Below are 19821 nucleotides of genomic sequence, written 5' to 3'. Positions count from 1 at the left end.
CATCTCCTGAGACTGGCAGCGGCTCTCCAGAGTCTCAGGGGGAGGTCTTTCACATCACGGACAACCAGATCCTTTTAGCTGGCGATGCCGGGGATTGAACCTGGGACCCTTCTGCATGCTGAGCAGATGCTGTTCCGCTGAGCCATCCGTGGTCCCTCGCCCCAAACAGAGGAATCAGGATCAGCAGTGACAATGGGCAAAATGAAGACAAGGATGAGGCCGTGCTCACGGCATCCCTGCTAAACGGAGGGAGAGTTTCCAGACAACTCTGCCTGCACACAAAAGCAGAATCAAACTCTGTTGGTCTTCAAGGTCCCACTCGATTCAAACCTGGTTCTGCTGCATCAGACCAACATGGCTGCCTCACCTGAATCCAAGCGAGAGGATGGGAGATCTTACTGGGATCTGGAGTCGGACATGGGGGGAGGCTGGGAGCCACATCTGGATTTCTGACCGAGGTGTCCATGTACACATTGACGAAATATCTCTCTCTCTCTCTCTCTCTCTCTGGCTTTTGACAGAGAACCTTTGGGCGCAAGCGGATGCACCGGCATGGAGGCTCTTTCAAGGATGGTGAGTGCGGAGTAGGCAAGGCTACTGTTTTGAGGATTGGTTGATTTGATCTTCTTGCAGTCAAACTCTGTTGTTCTTCAAGGTCCCACTGGACTCAAACTTGGTTCTGCTGCATCAGACCAACATGGCTGGCCCACCTGAATGGGAGATCTTACTGGGATCTGGAGTCGGGCAGGGGAGGAGGCTGGGAGCCACATCTGGGTTTCTGACTGAGGTGTCCATGTACACATTGACGAAATCTCTCTCTCTCTCTGGCTTTTGACAGAGAACCTTTGGGCGCAAGCGGATGCACCGGCATGGAGGCTCTTTCAAGGATGGTGAGTGTGGAGTAGGCAAGGCTACTGGATTCCAGGGAATGCCCAAGCTGTTTCTGGGAGAAGAGGGGAGACGGAGCTCGGGCGGTGTCGTGGTTAGAGAGTCGTCCTAGGGCAGGAGCAACCCAGGTTCCAATCCCCGCTTGACGAACAAAGCTCACGGGGAGGTCTTCAGCCTGTCCTCCTTTCTTGCTCAGCCCAGACTATCCCATGGAGTCGCTGGGAGTCTGAAACAGAGGAGGAAACTGTGTACGCGCACTCTCCAGAGCTCCTCGAAGGAAGGGTGGAATAATAATGTGCTGTGTGGTAGCTCGGTTCGCAGTATAAATGTGTCAAGTCCGTAAGAGTCAGCTGTTGCAAAGGAGAGCATCAGTTCCCTGAATTTGTCCTCCAGCAAGATTTGGGAAGAAAGCAAGATTCTGCGCTTTGGGTGGCACGGGCAGTGTTCAGGCCAACCAAAGCGGCTCTGCCAGCGCATCACCCCAAATGTACATGTGCAGAACAGTGTTCCCTCTAAGCCAAGTTTGTGTGAGCTAGCTCACAGTTTTTTTAGCCTCCAGCTCAGGCATTTTTGTCTTTGGAAGGACGGCTCCAGAGCTAACTAATTTATACAGTAGCCCAATCAATCGCTCACAACCGTAATGCCAGTAGCTCACAAAGTAGAATTTTTGCTCACCGGACTCCGCAGCTTAGAGGGAGCGTTGGCTGCAGAAGTATGTTCGGTGAGATGCACGCTTGCGTTGAACAGCTAAGCAAACCTCACACAAATGCAAAGTGCGTCTGTGCTTCAAAGCTGTTGATATGGAGACCATCTACTTTCCAGATGTTTGATCTTTTTGTTGCCGGGGGGGCTCTGCACATGTTCAGAGGCTCTCAACCGGGGAAGGGCGTCAGAATGTCTGAACGCAAGGGCTCTTCTGAAGCTCCAGTGCTGCGAACGACGATTCTTGCCCTGGAATGGCTCTCCTGTGCCCAGGGCAGGTTTTGACCGGGCAGTGCCGAGGACTGAGATAGCCAGGAGGGCCCATTGAGCCTTATTGACATTGGCTTCTGCTTGCGTGCACTCTCTCTGGGTACGTCACATCACAAGGGCTTTCTGTGCCGCTCTGGCATTTCCCGTGTCAAGGGGTACGCAGGGAAACGTGGTTCTTCTGGGCCCCACTTAAAGGAACACGGTGGAGCTGCGATCTGAGGAGAGAGGCTGCGGCCAGTTAACTAGCTCTCTTCTCCCCCCACCCCGCCCCAACCGGGAGCCAGCCCTGCCTGTAACCCACTTAATTTATCAGCTGCGGCTACTACTGTTTATTGTATTTGGTCAAAGGCAGTTTCCCAGCAATGAATTACTAATACCAAATATACCTCTGGAGTTATAACATTGGGTTGGGCACACAGACCGTCTATAAATACTATTTTTCAGCAGCAGAGCCAGCTAAAATCACAGTGTTTGAAACATGATCTGTATCAACAGAATAGCCTGCAGAGCTTGTAAAGGCAAGAGACAGTGAGAAACCATTGTCTCTGGTTCTTTGTAGTAGGGGAGTTCCCCACCTCCCAAATGCTGAATTCAAAACCTTCTTGGAAAGATTTCTATACAAACTGAGAGGTTTTACAGTGGAGCACGTGTTTTTCAGAAATGTGTTTCAGAAATGCATGGACGGCTTCAAAAGGGAATTAGATAAGCATATGGAGCAGAGGTCCATCAGTGGCTATTAGCCACAAGGTATAGATAGGGGCTCTGGGGCAAGTGATGCTCTGTCATCTTGGTGCTTGGGGGGGTCAACAGTGGGAGGGCTTCTAATGTCCTGGCCCCACTGGTGGACCTCCTGATGGCCCCTGGTATTTTTGGCCACTGTGTGACAGAGTGTTGGACTGCATGGGCCTTTGGCCTGATCCAACATTGGCGTCTCTTATGTTCTTATGTTTGAATCGAGAAGCTTTCAGTTCCAATTAGATCAGAGGTAGCCCTTTCTTCTTGTGTCTCGTAAACAAGAAGTAAACGTACTGTGTGTGTGAGAGAGAGAAAGTCAGGGATTTTCTCATATCTGCTGCCTGGGGATAGACTCCTGGCTCCCCAGTTAAACGCCTGTTACATTCACGGTGCTAATTTGATGGGCCGATAAAATGTCTGCTTGTGCAAAAATGTCGCAGAAGCATTTCCACCCCTCGATGCTGCTTATTTGGGGGAATGGCATTTAACCAGCGATAAATGAACTGCCCACAGAAGGGTTCTTCAGAACTCTGGGGCCACAATCCAAAAGGCCCCGCTTCTGGTGGACACCAAGTGTGGCCTTCAGATAAGCTGAAACTCGGTCTCAGTTTGTTCGTTAGTTTTGTGCGTCTCCAGTCTGTCTTTCTCCTACCATGGAACTCGAGGGTTCCCAGGAATTCCCCAATCCAAGTGTCGCTTCAGCAGGGTAGCTGCATCGTGTATTGTGGGGTGGGTCTTGGCTGAGCCAGTTTGGTGTAGTGGTTAAGTGCGTGGACTCTGATCTGGGAGACCCGGGTTTGATTCCCCTCTCCTCCACTTGCACCTGGCTGGATGACCTTGGGCAAGCCATAGTTCTGTCAGAGCTGTTCTTTAAAAAAAGAGCTGTTCCTGTCAGAGCTCTCTCAGCCCCACCTGCCTCACAGGGTGTCTGTTGTGGGGAGGGGAAGGGAAAGGAGTTTGGAAGCCGCTCTGAGACTCCTTCGGGTAGTGAAGGGCGGGGTATAAATCCAGTCTCTTCTCCTTCTGATCTGAGACTTCAGGGAAGGGGCATGGGAGACCCCAGGAAGTAGTGGGGGAGGGGCTTCTCAGCAACTCCATACAGCCCCGTAGCTGGGGAATTTTGGGGGGAGGGGGCAGCTAATGAAATCAAAGCCCAGTGCAGGCAGCAAGTTGCACTTTGGGGTTAGCCCAGGACGGAGGGGGCCCAGAAGAAACACTAGGGGGCCAGGCCCCGCGGGCCCCACGTCAGCTATAGGCCAGCCTCCACATCTGTCCTGGCTTCTCTTCCAGACCCCCGCCTGTATCAAGAGATCCGAGAGAGAGGCTTGAACTCCACCTGTCACGAGTCGGATGACGACCTGCTGGAGGTGGACACCATCCCCGAGGAGTCCCCCGCCGCAGACTCCGTCATCATGGTGAAGAACTACCGGCCTGCCCACCTCACCTGGAGCCAACTCCCCGAGGTAGGGAGGAGAGGTCACCGCCTTTCCGGAAAGGGATCTTCCAATTAATATTTTTTCCCCTTGCGCCATGCCATGAGTTGCTGGTGAGCCTTCTGTAGGATATACCTATGAAACGGCTCTTTGCTAAGTCGGGCCACTGTCCGTTCTAACTGTGCCCATAAGCCAACGAAGCTGAATCAGACCATCAGTCCCTCAAGGTCAGTATTGTCTACTCTGACTGGCAGCCGCTTTCCAGGGTCTCAGGCTGGGGTCTTTCACAACACCTACTGCCTGGTCCTTTCACCTGGAGATGCCAGGGATTGAACCTGGGACCTTCTGCATGCCAAGCAGATGCTCCACCACTGAGCCTCACACACACCCTGCCATTGTCTACTCTGGCTGGCAGGAGCTCTCCAGGGTCTTGGGCAGAGAAATCTCTCTCCCAAAAGCTGCTTCCGGAGTTCTTTTAATTGAAGATGCCAGGGACCGAACTAGCATTCAAAGTGTACCACTTGCCACCGAGTATTAGGCCTTGGCGTCTAGTCACGCCGGCCACACGACCGCGGAGAAGTCTTCGGACAGCGCTGGCTCTTTGGCTTGGAAACGGAGATGAGCACGGCCACCTGGAGTCGGATTCGGCTGGCTTTCAAGCAAGGGAAACCTTTACCTTCATCAGGCATTGCAGTCAGGCTGGCCGCTCGCTAGACTAAGCCCGGCAGCGGTTGAAGGGTTCAAGCCCTCCCACCTCCCTGCAAGGCCTGGGGCAAATTGAGGCCTTGGATGCCTGCAGTTTGCATTTGAATTTGGTGCATTTGCATTTGCATTTCGAGAGGAGCAGACCTATTACAGGAAAAGCCGCTTTGGACTAGTATTCACTCCCGTTTTAAGCTGACTGCATTTGTGAGCCTTGGGGCAAGTCTGCTTCCTCACTGTTTGGATCAGTAGTCACCCTTTGCTCTCCCTCCACGCCCTTCCTTGCCTGTGAGGTTCAGCGATTGACACAGTTGCTGGGAATCCCCTGCAGTGGCCACACACATTTGAGGAAGTCGTGGGGAAGAGTTTGGCCCAAAGGAGCCATTCCCTCTGGGGCCACCCTGCCGCCCTGTGGCTGCTATTCCACCCTCCTTTCTCTTCCTGATGACATTCTTTGAAATGCCCTCCTTGGATGACGATGACGACATGGTGGAAGGATGATGACAATACTAATGCTGATATGGAGCGGCTCCACCTTACAGTAAGACTGCCTGAGCAGGCTCCTTCTGGAGCTTTGGCGAAATCCGCCTTTGCATCTGTGTTTGCTTTGGCCTGCAGAGTGCAGGTGAGATGACAGCTGATTTGGAAATCCCCCCACAGCCTGCAGTTCAGCGTCTTAACCACTTGAGCCACCGCAGCTCCTTAACAATGCCTTTAGCAGTGTCTTTTACCTTCCTCCGGGCATACAGCCGGAGCCACTGGGGGAGTGTGGGGTGGAGGTAGTTGTGAATTTCCGGCATTGTGCAGGGGGTTGGACTAGATGACCCTGGAGGTCCCTTCCAACTCTGTGATTCTATGATCTGGTTTCTGAATGACCCCCCAGATACCCCTAGGAGCAGGCTACGGAGGTCAGTTCCTCCTCTGGTCATTACACCCAGGAAATGGTATTTAGAGGTCCCCCTGCCTTTTGACATCTGGTGGCAGTGAGTTTCACAAGCTAATGGTGCACTGTGTGAAGAAATGTCTCCTGAAGCTACCGCCCATCCAAGCCACTTTGGTGCAGTGGTTAAGTGCACGAACTCTAATCTGGGAGAGCCGGGTTTGATTCCCCACTCCTCCACTTGCACCTGGCTGGATGACCTTGGACAAGCCATAGTTCTGGCACAGCTGTTCTTGAAAAAGAGCAGTTTCTGTAAGAGCTCTCTCAGCCCCACGTATCTCACAGGGAGTCTGTTGTGGGGATGGGAAGGGAAAGGAGTTTGTAAGCCGCTCTGAGACTCCTTCAGGTAGTAAAGGGCGGGGTATAAATCCAATCTCTTCTTCTTCTTCTTCTTCATGGCATGCCCCTGAGTTCTGAGAGAGGGAGAGTTTAAAAAAACTTACTCCACATAGTGCATTAATTATAAAAGGTGTCACCCCTCTCCCTGGTCATCTTTTCCCCTTAAGACACAGCCCCCTCCCCCAGGAGGCTCAGAGCAAGGTGGTGTGTGAGACTGGAGGTGTGGGCCTTCCTCACTCACTCAAGGTTGCCTTTGGCAGGTGCAGGAAGCGGGCATCTTGGAGCTGATCTCCCCTGAAGAGCGCAAGAGACAAGAGGTGAGTGACGCCCCAGGGTGAGAAAGAGTGCTAGAAGGAATCAGTGCCTGTGGATTCTGGGAAATTGAGAAAGAGGCGCACTGAGAAGTGCCTTTCCCCGGCTTAGCAGTTCTCCCAAAGAAGTAACAGTGCTTTCCCCCTTCCCACTAAGAAACTGCCCTGCGTTGCTCATCCTTAGAACTTCCAGGGCCTCATAGCAAGTCCATTGCTCCGGAACTTTCCTCTCTCCCAAATTCTGTGACCCATTATCCTGTGATGGCACGGCTTGGATCAGGGACCTTTTGCGTGCAGAGTGTGAGCTCTTTGGTTGAGCCGTGTCCCCTCGATTCACCACTGAATGACGTGGTTTATCATAGCGACCACTGTTGTGTGCCACTAACCAATGTGGTGTGCACAGATGATCTCCATTCTAACCCTCTTCATAAAATTCATTGAACAGGTGAGATGGGATTTGGCTACTCTCTGTTCTCCTCTATTTCTGGCCGTGTGCATGCAAACGTGGACGCACCGTGTGTTGGGAACATTCCTGATGACACCGTCTGAGTGTCAGGCCTTGAACAGGACTCTCTCTCAACAACACTCTCTTGGCAGTGATTTGTTTATTGAGAGACAAAGAGGTTTCAAGCATGGACTTCACCGTGTCAGAACTGGCTCTCCTGGCACCAGTTCTCATATTATACATGATTCAAAGATTTCCCCCCCCCCAAATTGTCAATCCAATCACACCCAGACTTTACTGTGTCAGAACTGACTCTCTTGGTGCCAGTTCTCATATTATACATGATTCAAAGATCCCCCCCAATCGTCAATCCAATCACACCCAGTCATTCAGCCTGCCAAAATCTACAGTGCCTCTTTCAGCCCTCCTCCAACACCTGCAAACTAACTGGCACATTATTTAGCAGTGTCTGGTACCCAAGGTCAGGCAAGCATACTTCCCACAATAGGGAGGCCCCGCATAAATGCAGTTGCAAGCCTGTGCTATGCCTAGCAAGGTGGCTCCATGAGCTCACTCACCCACTTCCCCCCCCCCCAATTCCCAGCCAAACATGAATTAGGGCATTGAGTTACAGAGACTGAAGCAGACAGAGGAAAATACATGGCTGTGTGTGTGGTGCTCTCTGCAGACATACAACGGCATGTGTGGCAGTCCAGAGCAATGCTCCCTCTAAGCTGTGGAGTCTTGTGAGCAAAAATTCTACTCTGTGAGCGAGCGATTTGGCTGCTGAATCAATTAGTTTGCTTTGGAGCCCTCCTTCCTGAGCTAAAACAAAAATCTGTGAGCCGGAAGCTAAAAAACTGTGAGCTAGCTCACACTCAGCTTAGAGGGAAGACTGGTCCAGAGTGGGATCAGTATTTGTGATGTTGCTTCCCCTTCCTTGCCCTGCCACACTTATTGTTCCTTCGTTCCTTCCTTCCTTCCTTCCTTCCTTCCTTCCTTCCTTCCTTCCTTCCTTCCTTCCTTCCTTCCTTCCTTCCTTCCATCCATCTCTCCCCATCTATTTGCTTTCCTTCCACTTCTCTCCTTCTTCATTCCTTCCTTCCTTCCTCTCTACCCATCCATTTGCTTGCTTGCTTTTCGTATTTTTTTAAAAAATGTACGCTCACTCACAATTTTAATCCTGTCAGGTCTTTTGACTCACAGAGTAGAATTTTGGCTTGTGAGACTCTGCAGCTTAGAGGGAACATTGGGTCCAACAGTGCCTGCAGAAGCAAGGGGGATAACCTTCCTCCCTCTGTGGGTGCCAGAGCAACAGCTGCTGGCCTGAAAATAACATACACATCTTACCAGTACTGTCTCTTCCAGGGGTTTCAAAGCAAAAGATGGGTGGGTACCTGGCCACTTTCTCACCAGAAATTTCACCCTGATCCGCAGCCATTGGTTTTGCATCCACTAGCATGCCAGACAAATTTATCTGAAACAGAGGCACTCTGTTGCAAAAGGCACTACAGTCTGGCAAACGGTCCGGATACCAGAGGGACCTTCTAGAATGCCTGCCTTTTAAGCTTATCTTTCCAGCAAAGAGAAGCTCCTTTCCCTGTCCAATTGCACTTAAAGGACTAGAACACAATCAAGCAGTACTTTTCCATTTAGAGGCACCTGCTCCTCACATATTCTTCTGGAATGTTAACAGGACCCTGTTCAGTCATGCTTACACTGGCCACTTCTGTTTGTGCCTTCAGGTGACTGGGGCCTTGCTGACGCCTTTCCGTCCCATTGCCATGGAAACAGCAGCTATTGAATTAATGTGTTGGAGAGTCAGGCAGGCTCGCTGTAGTGGTGCGTGACCATCTGTAGTGTGATGATTTATTCTGCACAGAGCCACGATCCGCTTTATCCCAGGGGTATTGAGGGGGTGCGTTACCTTACAAGCTTCTGTCTTCAACTCTTCCTTTCCCCTGGCAGGTGGCATGATTAGCTTTGATGTCTTCCCAGAGGGCTGGGATAAGCGCTATTGCCTCGATATCCTTGACGAGGAAAGATTTGATATCATACATTTCTTTGGGAACGAGACAACTCCTGTAAGTATCCTGTATCCAGCTCTGCTCTTTGACAAAAGACCAGGCACTATATGGGACTGAGAAGGATGACAAGTGTTGTGTTCCGTCCTTTCCTCTCTTTTATTTTCTTTTTTAGTTTTTTCCCCTTCCTTCCTTCCTTCCTTCCTTCCTTCCTTCCTTCCTTCCTTCCTTCCTTCCATGAGAAATTCGTCTCTCTCTCTCTCTCTCTCTTTCTTTCTCTCTTCCTTTCAACGCAGGCCATGTTTGAGATCATCACGTCCGAGTATACCTACATGCGCAGCCTGGACATTCTGGTGACCCAGTTCCTGAAGTCCGAGGAGCTCAAGGAGACGATGACGCAGACGGAGCACCACCACCTCTTCTCCAACGTTGGGGACATCCTGGCCGCCAGCAAGAGGTAAGGGGCAAGGGGTAGAAGACCTCACGCGGGGCATTCTTGGATGTCAGTGTGGGTGGGCCCACGTTGTACGGCTTTAGTCAAGCGAAGGGTCCTCAACCGTTTTGCACCGGTGGGCGCATCTGGAATTCTGACATAGCATGGTGGGCAGAGCCACAGAACGACTGCTACGCCATGGCTGATGCATACCATGGAGCCAGGCCTGAAGCTATGGTTGGGCTTTGGGGATCCTGCCCCCTTTCTTAAAGCACAGCCCCACAAGAATTTCTCCTGTAGTTGTTTTTTTCAATCCTTTTTTAAAAAAAATAATTAAAGGCATGCGCTCCTTTAAGCACAGTGGGGTCTCTCCCTCCCAGTCACAACCATCCATCCCCTACGTCTGTTTTAACTTCTGTCACATGGTGAAGATCCTCGTGCTGTAGGTGGTAGCTGCTGCTGAAGCAGTATTTTTTTAAAATCTACCCAGCCAATCCAGTCTCCAGTGGTCCACCCAGAAGCCTTGCCGGGCAAAAGACCCTAAGCATACTTCCCACAATAGGGAGGCCCCGCATAAATGCAGTTGCAAGCCTGTGCTATGCCTAGCAAGGTGGCTCCATGAGCTCACTCACACACTACCCCCCCCCCCAATTCCCAGCCGAACATGAATTAGGGCATTGAGTTACAGAGACTGAAGCAGACAGAGGAAAATACATGGCTGTGTGTGTGGTGCTCTCTGCAGACATACAACGGCATGTGTGGCAGTCCAGAGCAATGCTCCCTCTAAGCTGTGGAGTCTTGTGAGCAAAAATTCTACTCTGTGAGCGAGCGATTTGGCTGCTGAATCAATTAGTTTGCTTTGGAGCCCTCCTTCCTGAGCTAAAACAAAAATCTGTGAGCCGGAAGCTAAAAAACTGTGAGCTAGCTCACACTCAGCTTAGAGGGAAGACTGGTCCAGAGTGGGATCAGCATTTGTGATGTTGCTTCCCCTTTTTTCCTTCGTTCCTTCCTTCCCTCCTTCCTTCCTTCCTTCCTTTCTTCCTTCCTTCCTTCCTTCCTTCCTTCCTTCCTTCCTTCCATCCATCTATCCATCCATCCATGAGAAATTCGTTTCCCTCCCCCCCCTCTCTCTCTCTCTGTGTCTCTCTTTCTCTCTTTCTCTCTTTCTTTCTTTCTTTCTTCCTTCCTTCCTTCCTTCCTTCCTTCCTTCCTTCCTTCCTTCCTTCCTTCGCAGGCCATGTTTGAGATCATCACGTCCGAGTATACCTACATGCGCAGCCTGGACATTCTGGTGACCCAGTTCCTGAAGTCCGAGGAGCTCAAGGAGACGATGACGCAGACGGAGCACCACCACCTCTTCTCCAACGTTGGGGACATCCTGGCCGCCAGCAAGAGGTAAGGGGCAAGGGGTAGAAGACCTCACGCGGGGCATTCTTGGATGTCAGTGTGTGGGGGCCCACGTTGTACGGCTTTAGTCAAGCGAAGGGTCCTCAACCGTTTTGCCCCAGTGGGTGCATCTGGAATTCTGACATGGCATGGTGGGCAGAGCCACAGAACAGCTGCTACACAATGGCTGATGTATACCATGGAGCCAGGCCCAAAGCTACGGTGGGGCTTTTGTGGATTCTGCCCCCTTTCTTAAAGCACAGCCCCACAAGAATTTCTCCTGTAGCATGGTCACCTTTAAGCACAATGGGGTCCTTTAAGCACAATGGGGTCTCTCCCTCCCAGTCACAACCCATCCCTCCCCTATGGCTCCAGTCACACGGGCTGGAAAATGCGGGGGGGAAGTGTGGCTGTTTGCCCTGGAGCAAAATAACCCACGGCTGCAAGATCAGACGTCCCCTCGAGGTCCCGTGTTTAGGGGGGAGGTGCCGATCAAACAGCAATCCAGCAGCGCGGCGACGAAGCGGTGCGGCGCGGCAAACGGGGTTGTGTTTTTGTTTTTAAACTGAAGTGTGCGCATGTGCCGTTGGGTGTGTGTGCGCATCCCGTGGAGACTTGAAAAAAAACACCCTTTTTGCAAGGGGACATGGGCGGGCACCGGATGCCACCGGAAACGCGATCAGACGCCCGCCCTTGCCCCGCAGTTTCCGGAAACTAGTACCTCGGAGGTACTAGTTTTTAACTCCAGACCTTCGGCGGGAAGCCTCAGGTTCGTCATGGGAGCTCTACGCTTCCCAGATATTGCGGTGTGATCGCGCCCGGAAAATCTGCCTATCATCCATCTCAGTAGCGTGGCTAATGCTCCGTGTGACCGCAGCCTAAGTCTGTTTTAACTTCTTTCACATGGTGAAGATCTCCGTGCTGCAGATGGTAGCTGCTGCTGAAGCAATATTTTTTAAAATCTACCCAGCCAATCCAATCTCCCGTAACCAACCCAGAAGCCTTGCCGGGCAAAAGACCCACCTGGCCCTTCCCGCTTTTTATAAATACTCAGGTGCCAGGAAAGGTATAAGCAGGCCCGTGGTGGCCACTGGCACCATGTTGGAGACCCCTGGGTTAGGCAATTGTGGTTGTCAGAATGGTGCTCTGTCGACAGGCTGCATGTCTTCAGTGCCGAAATCCCCCTTGCATTTCAGTGCTGAGGGCTGAACTTGCACAATGCATCCATCCCGCCCTTAGCAGGTTTTGAAGACTTTTCAATATGTCTGGAATGCCAGTTACCACAACCCAATATGGTAAAGCCAGTGTCCCGCTATGACCTCTAATACCCTTTCAGATAACGATGGGTTCAGTCTCTGACACCAGAGCGGGTGAGAGCCAGGGTGGTGTAGAGAGACCCGGGTTTGAATCCCCACCCTGCCACTGACTCTCACTGGATGGCCTTGGTTAAGTGTGCGGACTCTAATCTGGGAGAACCAGGTTTGATTCCCCGCTCCTCCACTTGCACCTGCTGGATGACCTTGGGCCAGCCGTAGTTCTGTCAGAGCTGTTCTCTCAAGGGCAGTTTCTCTCAGAGTTCTCTCAGCCTCCACCTAACTCTTGTGGGGAGGCAAAGGGGGAAAAGTTTGTAAGCCACTCTGAGACTCCGAGTGAAGGGTGTGGTAAAAATCCAATCTCCTCTCCTCCTCTTCCTCCTCCTCCTCTTTCAAGCTAACCTCCCCTGCAGGCTTGTTGTGAGGGTAAAATGGAGGAAGGGGGGAAGGGGGTTGTAAGCCACTTTGGACCCCCTTTGGGTAGAAAAGCAGGGTATAAATACCTAAATAAACAAAATGGCTTCCACTGATCAGCAAAAGCAGAGTGAATTGTGCAGAGCAGGGGGAATGATCAAGAGAATCACAGAACCACAGAGTTGCAGGGGGCCAGACAGGTCATCTAGTCCAACCCCCTGCTCAAGGCAGGATCAGCCGCGAGCCTCCCTGACCCACAATGCTCCAGGTGCGGCCTGACCAATGCAGTGTACAGTGGGACTGTGATTATACTTAATTGCCTCCCAGGGCATGGGTTGGAGGGCCCCGAGGCAGAAACGAAGGCAGTCTGGATCTGCGTGACCACCCAGGAGGAAGCCCTACCTGGTTGCCTTGAGCTTTGAAGGTGTCGGGCCGGTTACAGGATCCTGCTTTTTCTAGTGCGCCGTCTTTTAGCGTGGAGCGGGCCCAGCCCTGGATAACGCCCTAGTACTGTTTGGGCATTCATTTGGGCACAAGCCGGTGCCAAGAGGGGGAACCGGTTAGAGTTGTGCCCGTAGGTCCTGCCTACGTTGTCTGTTTTATTCCAGGATCCTGTTGGAATGGCGCCTGGATGCCCAGGTCTCTCAGTAAAGAAGCTTCTTCTTGAAGAAACTCTCCTTCTTGGGAGTCTTTTTAAGCAGAGGCTGGATGGCCATCTGGCAGCGACACTGATTCTGTGGATTTAGGCAGATTGTGAGAGGGAGGGAGGGCTCTTGTGGTCCTTTCTGACATGCCCAGGGACCGTGGAGGTTTTTCTGCCTGCCTTTGGGCGTAGAGCAGGGGTCACTGGAGGAGTAGAGGAAGGGGGATAGCTGTGAATGTCCTGCATTGTGCAGGGGGTTGGACTGGATGCCCCCTGAGGTCCCTTCCAGCTCTACAACCTGGGACCCTCCATTTTCTAGTCTGTACCAGCTCAGGCGTGCGAGAGCTTGTGTATGTTTGGGTCTGAAAGTGCAGGCTCTGTGCAAACGGGATCGTTGACTAGCTGGAGATTGGGTCTGAGGCCAGTCGACAGTGACCCCAGTCGACCCCCTCTGGGCGTTCCTTTGACTCCAAGCAGTGCCTGAAAGAGACTTCTCTGGACCGTGAAAAGTGGTAGGAAGGGTAGCTAAAGATTCTCTCGTGTCTTAGTTTTTTTGAGGACTTGGAAAAGAGACACCAGGAGCACCTCCTGATCCCGGATATCAGTGACATCGTGGAGGATCGGGCAAACTTCCACTTCCATCCCTACGTCATCTACTGTTCCAACGAGGTCTACCAGCAGAGGACCCTGCAGAAGCTGCTGTGAGTGCCTTCGGCCATGCCTCACCTGGACGATTCTTAACGAGGCTTTGTTTTTGCCAGGGGTGTGAGAAGGGAGCATCTGAGCATAGGCAAAGTGCAGCTGAGAGGGAGCCTTGGTGAGCGGGCAGACTACATTTTTAAGACCTGTTGGATCTTGCTCAGGGTATGTTAAATCTGAGACCCTGCTTCCCACCGTGGCCCTTCGGATGTCCCCAGCACCACCCCCTCCACCCCCAGCAATTGGTGCAGGGAAGCCGGCTGACTCTGAGCATGGAAGTTTCATTCAGCTCTCATGGCCACTATCCAGCGAGAGACGTCTCCTCCATGAGCGCTTCTGAATCTGGAACCCTCGTCTGGCGTTCATGGCCAACGGCAGAACTATTCCTCGTCAATCTGCCCAACCCCCCTTTTGCATCCCTCTAAGCTGGTGGTGGCCACCACCAGGGCTTAGCTTATTTTGCAGCTTATTTTGCACCCTAAGCGAGGATCCCTTCTGGCATGGGGGTCATGCGCCCACCAATTTTCAAAAATAAATGCATTTTAGGAAGAATGAAAAACACAAATAATCAAGAAACTCCCAGAGTACGGGGCCGGGTGCAGCTTGGCGCCCCTAAGGGCCAGCCCGCTCTAGGCGATTGCCTGGTTCGCCCAGTGAGTGAGCCGGCCCTGGCTGCCACCACATCTTGTAGTGGTGAGTTCCACGAGCCCAGCAATCCGTTGCCTCTCAGCCAAGCCAAAGTACAAGCTGCTAAAAAGGAGCCCAAGCGAGAACTTAACATGGTGTCCCCTCGGCCTGTTCCAGGACCACCAACCCTGCCTTTAAAGACACGCTGAAACAAATCGAGCGGAAGCCAGAGTGCGGCAGCCTGCCCTTGATCTCCTTCCTCATCCTCCCCATGCAGAGGGTGACCCGCTTGCCTCTCCTGATGGACGTGAGTAACAGCTGGGAGTGGGGGAAGAGAGTCCGAGGAGACCCTGGCTTTCCTGTTGGCCAGCCAGGCTCCCTCACTGATTGTCTTGCCCTTCCAAAACGCATGAGTGAGCAAGACCATGAGACCCTGATTGGCTGGCCTCCTGGCTATGTTCATATTTATTTATTTATATTTATAAATTCAATTTATAGCCCGCCCTCCCTGCAACGCGGGCTCAGGGCGGCTCACAGTCAGGCATAGGCCAACACATAAAACACATTAAAACCATTTAAAATCATTATTACAGTATAACAACATTATTATTAAGTGCTCTAGATGTTCCATATGATCTTCCATAAAGATGACGTCTGAACGCTGGTATACCCACTCCGTGCCGTCAGTTCTGCGTGACGCTGTCGTTCTCTCTTCCAGGGCCAGATAGTGATGGTACAGTCGTGGCGGCTCCTACTCAAACGCCTGGTGGAAGAGCTCCGTCTTGCAGGCCCCGCGGAACTGTGCAAGGTCCCGCAGGGCCCGGATCTCCTCCGGGAGCTCGTTCCACCAGGTGGGAGCCGCCACCGAAAAGGCTCTGGCCCTGGTAGCAGCCAGCCTGGCCTCCTTGGGGCCTGGCATCGTCAGGAGATGTTGTGTCTCCGACTGTAGTGCCCGCAGGGGAACATATGGGGAAAGGCGGTCTCTTAGGTATTCAGGCAGGCCGTGTACTCAACCAAAAGCACCTGCTTAAACAGTGATAATGATCTAGTTTATAAAATCTAGTAGGATGGTGGTTCTCCTTAGCTTAGGGTCGCCAGCCCTGAGTTAGGAAATACTTAGATATTTTGGGGGGTGGAGCCCAAGGAGGGTGGAGTTTGGGGAGAGGAGGGGCTTCAGTGGGGGACAATGCCATAAAGTCCACCTTTCAGAGCGGCCCTTTTCTCCAGGAGATCTCCAGCCACCACCTGGAGGCTGGCAACCCTACCTTAGCTTCATAGGCACAGTGTCAATAGAATGTGGCCCTGCCCTTGCGTTGATTTAAAGAATTTGTGTGCTTGGTTTAGCAGCGCAGGGTTCTGTACAGGCATTGAAGCCCCTCCAGCTTGGTGTCGTGGTTAGGAATGTGGACCCTAATCTGGGAGAACCGGGTTTGATTTCCCACTCTTCTACATGCAGCTGCTGGTGTGGCCTTGGGTCAGTCACAAGTTCTCTCAGAGCTGTTCTCTCAGGAGCAGTCCTTGAAAGCCAGTTTGGTGTAGTGGTTAAGTGTGTGGACTCTAGTCTGGGAGAACCGGGTTTGATTCCCCACTCCTCCACTTGCACCTGCTGATGTGACCTTGGGTCAGTCGCACACCTGTCCTTGAAAAAGAGCAGTCTGTGTCAGAGTTCTCTCAGCCCCACCCGCCTCACAGGGTGTCTGTTGTGGGGAGGGGAAGGGAAAGGAGTTTGTAAGCCCTCTGAGACTCCTTTGAGTAGTGAAGGGTGGGGTATAAATCCAACCTCTTCTTACTCCCCCTTTTGGCCTGTCTGGGTATAGCCTCATGGCCAGAAGAGCTTTTGCTTTTGCTTTTTTTTTCAACGCTCTGAGATTCCTTTGAGTAGTGAAGGGCGGGGTATAAATCCAATCTCTTCTTCTTCTTCGCTCCCAAACCCTTGGAAAAACTCACTCCCCCTTTTGGCCTGTTTGGGTGTAGCCTCATGGCCAGAAGAGCTTTCGTTTTTGCTTTTTCCCCCCAAAGAGTGCCCAGTTTTCACGGTAGAGTCACTGTGATCTCCTGAAGAACAGCAGTGAATCCAGTGACCTTTGATTCGGCTAGATGCATCCAATGTTGAGGTGCCCTTTCTCCCAATTGCAGACGGTCTGTCAGAAAACTCGGATGGGCAGCCCAGCTTACGACGCTGCCACGAGGGCGCTGAAGGCCATAAGCAAGGTGAGTGGGTTTACTCACATGCAAGGCTGCAGCAGTGGTGGCTTTCTTGGATCGTGTTCTCTCTCTGGTGGCTGAAAGGCAATGTAAATGGGTCCAACAAAGAGCTTCAAGCATGAATTAACTGGAGGGTCAGTGTGGTGCAGGGGTTGAGAGTGTCAGACTAGCAGGGGTCATTTTGTAGAAAAAGAGGTGCAGGAGCTCATTAGCGTAACTCATTAGCGTAACTTATTTGCATATGCCACACCCCCTGACCTCACCGGAAGTGTGTCAGAAGGCAACACCCACCGCTCAGGCTCCACTGGACTGTTTTGGATTGCTAGCTATTGGGTGGGGGGAAACATGCAGATCTGTCCTCGCAGAGGAGGGAGAGCTTGTACCTGAATAAAACTCGGTCTTAAAGGTGCCACTGGACTGTTTCGGGGCGGGTGGGAGCTCTGCAACTTACCTGGCTGCTTCTTGCTCTGACTGAAGGCTGCTGGGAGCAGGGAGCAGGGCTTGTTGCATGTGCCCGCCCCCTGGGCTCTTTACTGCCGGAGCTCCGCTCCTGTGCGCTCCTGCAGGAAATGACCCCTGCAGACTAGTATCTGGGAGACATGGGTGCGAATCCCCACTTCAAGGCCAGTCACACTCTCCCAGCCTGGCCTACTTCACAGGGTTGTTGTGAGGATAAAATGGAGCAGAGGAGAATGAGTTGTTTTGAGTCCCCACTGGGAATAAAAGGCAGGGTTGTCAATGCATGAATTGTCAATACATGAATTGCATGGGCGTGTTTCATAGCTACGTGTACTGCGATACCAGCAGTTTGTCAATCATTTTAATCGATTTCTAAAAAGAACAACAACCAAGAAGAAAGTCAATGAAACAAACATGCTAGGGTTGCCAGACCACCCAGGTCAGGGTGGGGTTTCCCCCAATTTGGGGGGCTGCAACTTGCCTCTGGCCAGCTGGCTGGTGGGGGAAGCCCCACCCTGAACAGCCCCCCTCCCGTGTCCATCTTGCCAGTGCAGTGTTGTCACCCAGAAGTGACGTCAGTGTGCTGGGCACTTTGCGCTTCAGCACTCTAGCATTCTGGCCCAAAACTCTATGGTTACCATAGAAGATCCAGGCATAGACCAATGAGCCCCTCTGCTGGAAGGCCGGCAAGACCTGGCAAACCTAAAACATGCTAACAGGACAATTATTAAAGGAGTAGGAAGAAGGAAGATGGATTTGCTCAGTATGAGTTTGGTGTAGTGGTTAAGTGTGCAGACTCTAATCTGGGAGAACCGGGCTTGATCCCCCACTCCTCCACATGCAGCTGCTGGATGACCTTGGGCAAGCCATAGTTCTGTCAGAGCAGTTCTCGAAAGAACAGTTCTTCAACCTTGAGCCCCTTGGTCCTGTTTCTTCATCTGCACTAAGGGAGAGCAGTTCTGGAAAGTGCTCTCTCTCAGCCTCACCTACCTCACAGGCAGTGTTCCCTCTAAGCTTAGAGTTAGCATGAGCTAGCTCACCGTTTTCTAGCCTCCAGCTCACACATTTTTGCCGTAGCTCAGGAAGGAGGGCTCCAGAGCGAACTAATTTATGCAGTAGTCAAATTACTCGCTCACAACTTTAATGCCAGTAGCTCAGAAAGTAGGATTTCTGCTCACAAGAGTTCACAGCTTAGAGGGAACATTGCTCACAGGGTGTCTGTGGTGGGGAGGGGGAAGGGAAAGGAGATGGTAAGTTGCTCTGAGACTCCGAGTGAAGGGCGGGGTATAAATCCAACCTCCTCTTCTTCTTCCCTTGATAATTCCTGCCGGGTAACTGTGTCAGTTTGCAGCAGCAACATAAAGCAGGAATCCAGTGGCACCCAAAAGACTATCCTCATCCATTCCACCGAAAGTACTCCTGAATCAGAGCTTGCTTTATCAGATGCATAAGGTGTATGTCCCCGAGGTCAGTGCTTTTCCATTCATAAGAGAGAGGATTCCTCACTGACTACAGATGCTAATATCATGCATAACATTCTGGGCGTTGAATGAATCAATTCAGCCGTATCTCTGGAACTTCCCCCTGCATCTGCTTATCTTGTTTTGTCGTGCACAAGATGTTATGTTAATCCTTCTGTGCTTATCTTTGGGACACACCCTCTCGGAGGGAACCCCCTGCCCTCCCAGTTGAATCTCGTTTTGAACTGGCCTCTCTTCGTAACCTGCCCCCCGCTGCCTTCCTGTTGTGAATAATGGATTTGCACTCCCATGCATTTGATGAAGCGAGCTCTGACTCATGAAGTCCTTAACACCTGAATAAATTCTGTCTGTCTCTAAAAAATGCCGCCGGACTCCTGTTTTATTTGATCTGTGCTGCAGATTACATATGAGTTGGCTGGACAGACTGGTTAAACCCTCGTTCATTAAGTACTAGGGATACCAGCATGGCAAGTTGACAGCCTTCTTAGCAGAGATTCCATACAGTTTCGCCATTATCCGAGGAACTTCTGTGCGTACCGGTTGTCTTGGTGTAGTGGCTAAGAGCAGCGGACTCTGATCTAGAGATCTGGGTTTGATTCCCCACTCCTCCTCCACCTGAAGGCAGCTGGGTGACCTTGGGTCAGTCCAGGGCTCATTTCCTGCAGGAGCACACAGGAGCGGAGCTCCGGCAGTGAAGAGCCCAGGGGGGTGGGCACATGCAACAAGCCCCACCCCCTGCTCCCAGCAGCCCTCAGTCAGAGCAAGAAGCAGCCAGGTAAGCTGCAGTGTTCCCCCCGGCCCCCCAGTCCAAAACAGTCCAGTGGCACCTTTAAGACCAAGTTTTATTCAGGTACAAGCTCTCCCTCCTCTGCGAGGACAGATCTGCACATTCTCCCCCCACCCCCCAATAGTTAGCAATCCAAAACAGTCCAGTGGAGCCTGAACAGTGGGTGTTGCCTTCTGACACACTTCCGGTGATGTCAGGGGGTGTGGCATATGCAAATGAGTTATGCTAATGAGCTCCTGCACCTCTTTTTTCTACGAAATGACCCCTGGGTCAGTCACAGCTCGCTCAGAGCTCTCTCAGCCCCACCGACCTCAAAGGGTGTCTGTTGTGGGGACAGGAAGGGACGGCGATTGTAAGCCGCTCCTTCGGGTAGTGAAGAGCGGGGTATAAAACCAGCTCTTCTTCCTCTTCTTGTAGATGGATCCTGCACCTAAAAGACCCATAGCTCAGCCCTGTGTATTCTGGAGGCCTACAAACCCTTCGAGTCTTTCAAACCATCCTTTTAGCCATTAAAGCTGCCCTCTAATACAGTCTACTGATGTGACACAGATGGGCTGGGCTGTAGCTCACTGGAAGAGCCTCTGC

At 51.9% G+C, this 19821-nt stretch overlaps 1 protein-coding gene across 1 annotated transcript in view; it reads left to right on the top strand.

Moving 5' to 3' along the window:
- Window positions 1-16515, top strand: part of ARHGEF16 (Rho guanine nucleotide exchange factor 16) — a gene marked incomplete at its 3' end in the record, with an annotated part of 39587 nt that extends 23072 nt beyond the window's left edge. Inside the window, exons 3-9 of the mRNA XM_015411097.1 lie at window positions 522-573; window positions 3886-4058; window positions 6270-6326; window positions 9086-9246; window positions 13527-13679; window positions 14482-14611; window positions 16441-16515. Of these exons, the coding sequence (XP_015266583.1) occupies window positions 522-573; window positions 3886-4058; window positions 6270-6326; window positions 9086-9246; window positions 13527-13679; window positions 14482-14611; window positions 16441-16515 (801 nt within the window). The remainder of the gene's footprint in view (window positions 1-521; window positions 574-3885; window positions 4059-6269; window positions 6327-9085; window positions 9247-13526; window positions 13680-14481; window positions 14612-16440) is intronic.
- Window positions 16516-19821: the final 3306 nt, after the last annotated feature.

Source organism: Gekko japonicus, unplaced genomic scaffold (assembly GCF_001447785.1).
Source record: "Gekko japonicus isolate JY-2015 unplaced genomic scaffold, Gekko_japonicus_V1.1 scaffold411, whole genome shotgun sequence".
In the NCBI taxonomy this organism is placed as follows: domain Eukaryota; kingdom Metazoa; phylum Chordata; class Lepidosauria; order Squamata; family Gekkonidae; genus Gekko; species Gekko japonicus.
Note: the sequence above shows the minus strand (reverse complement) of the source record. Positions and strands in the feature narration are given on the sequence as shown.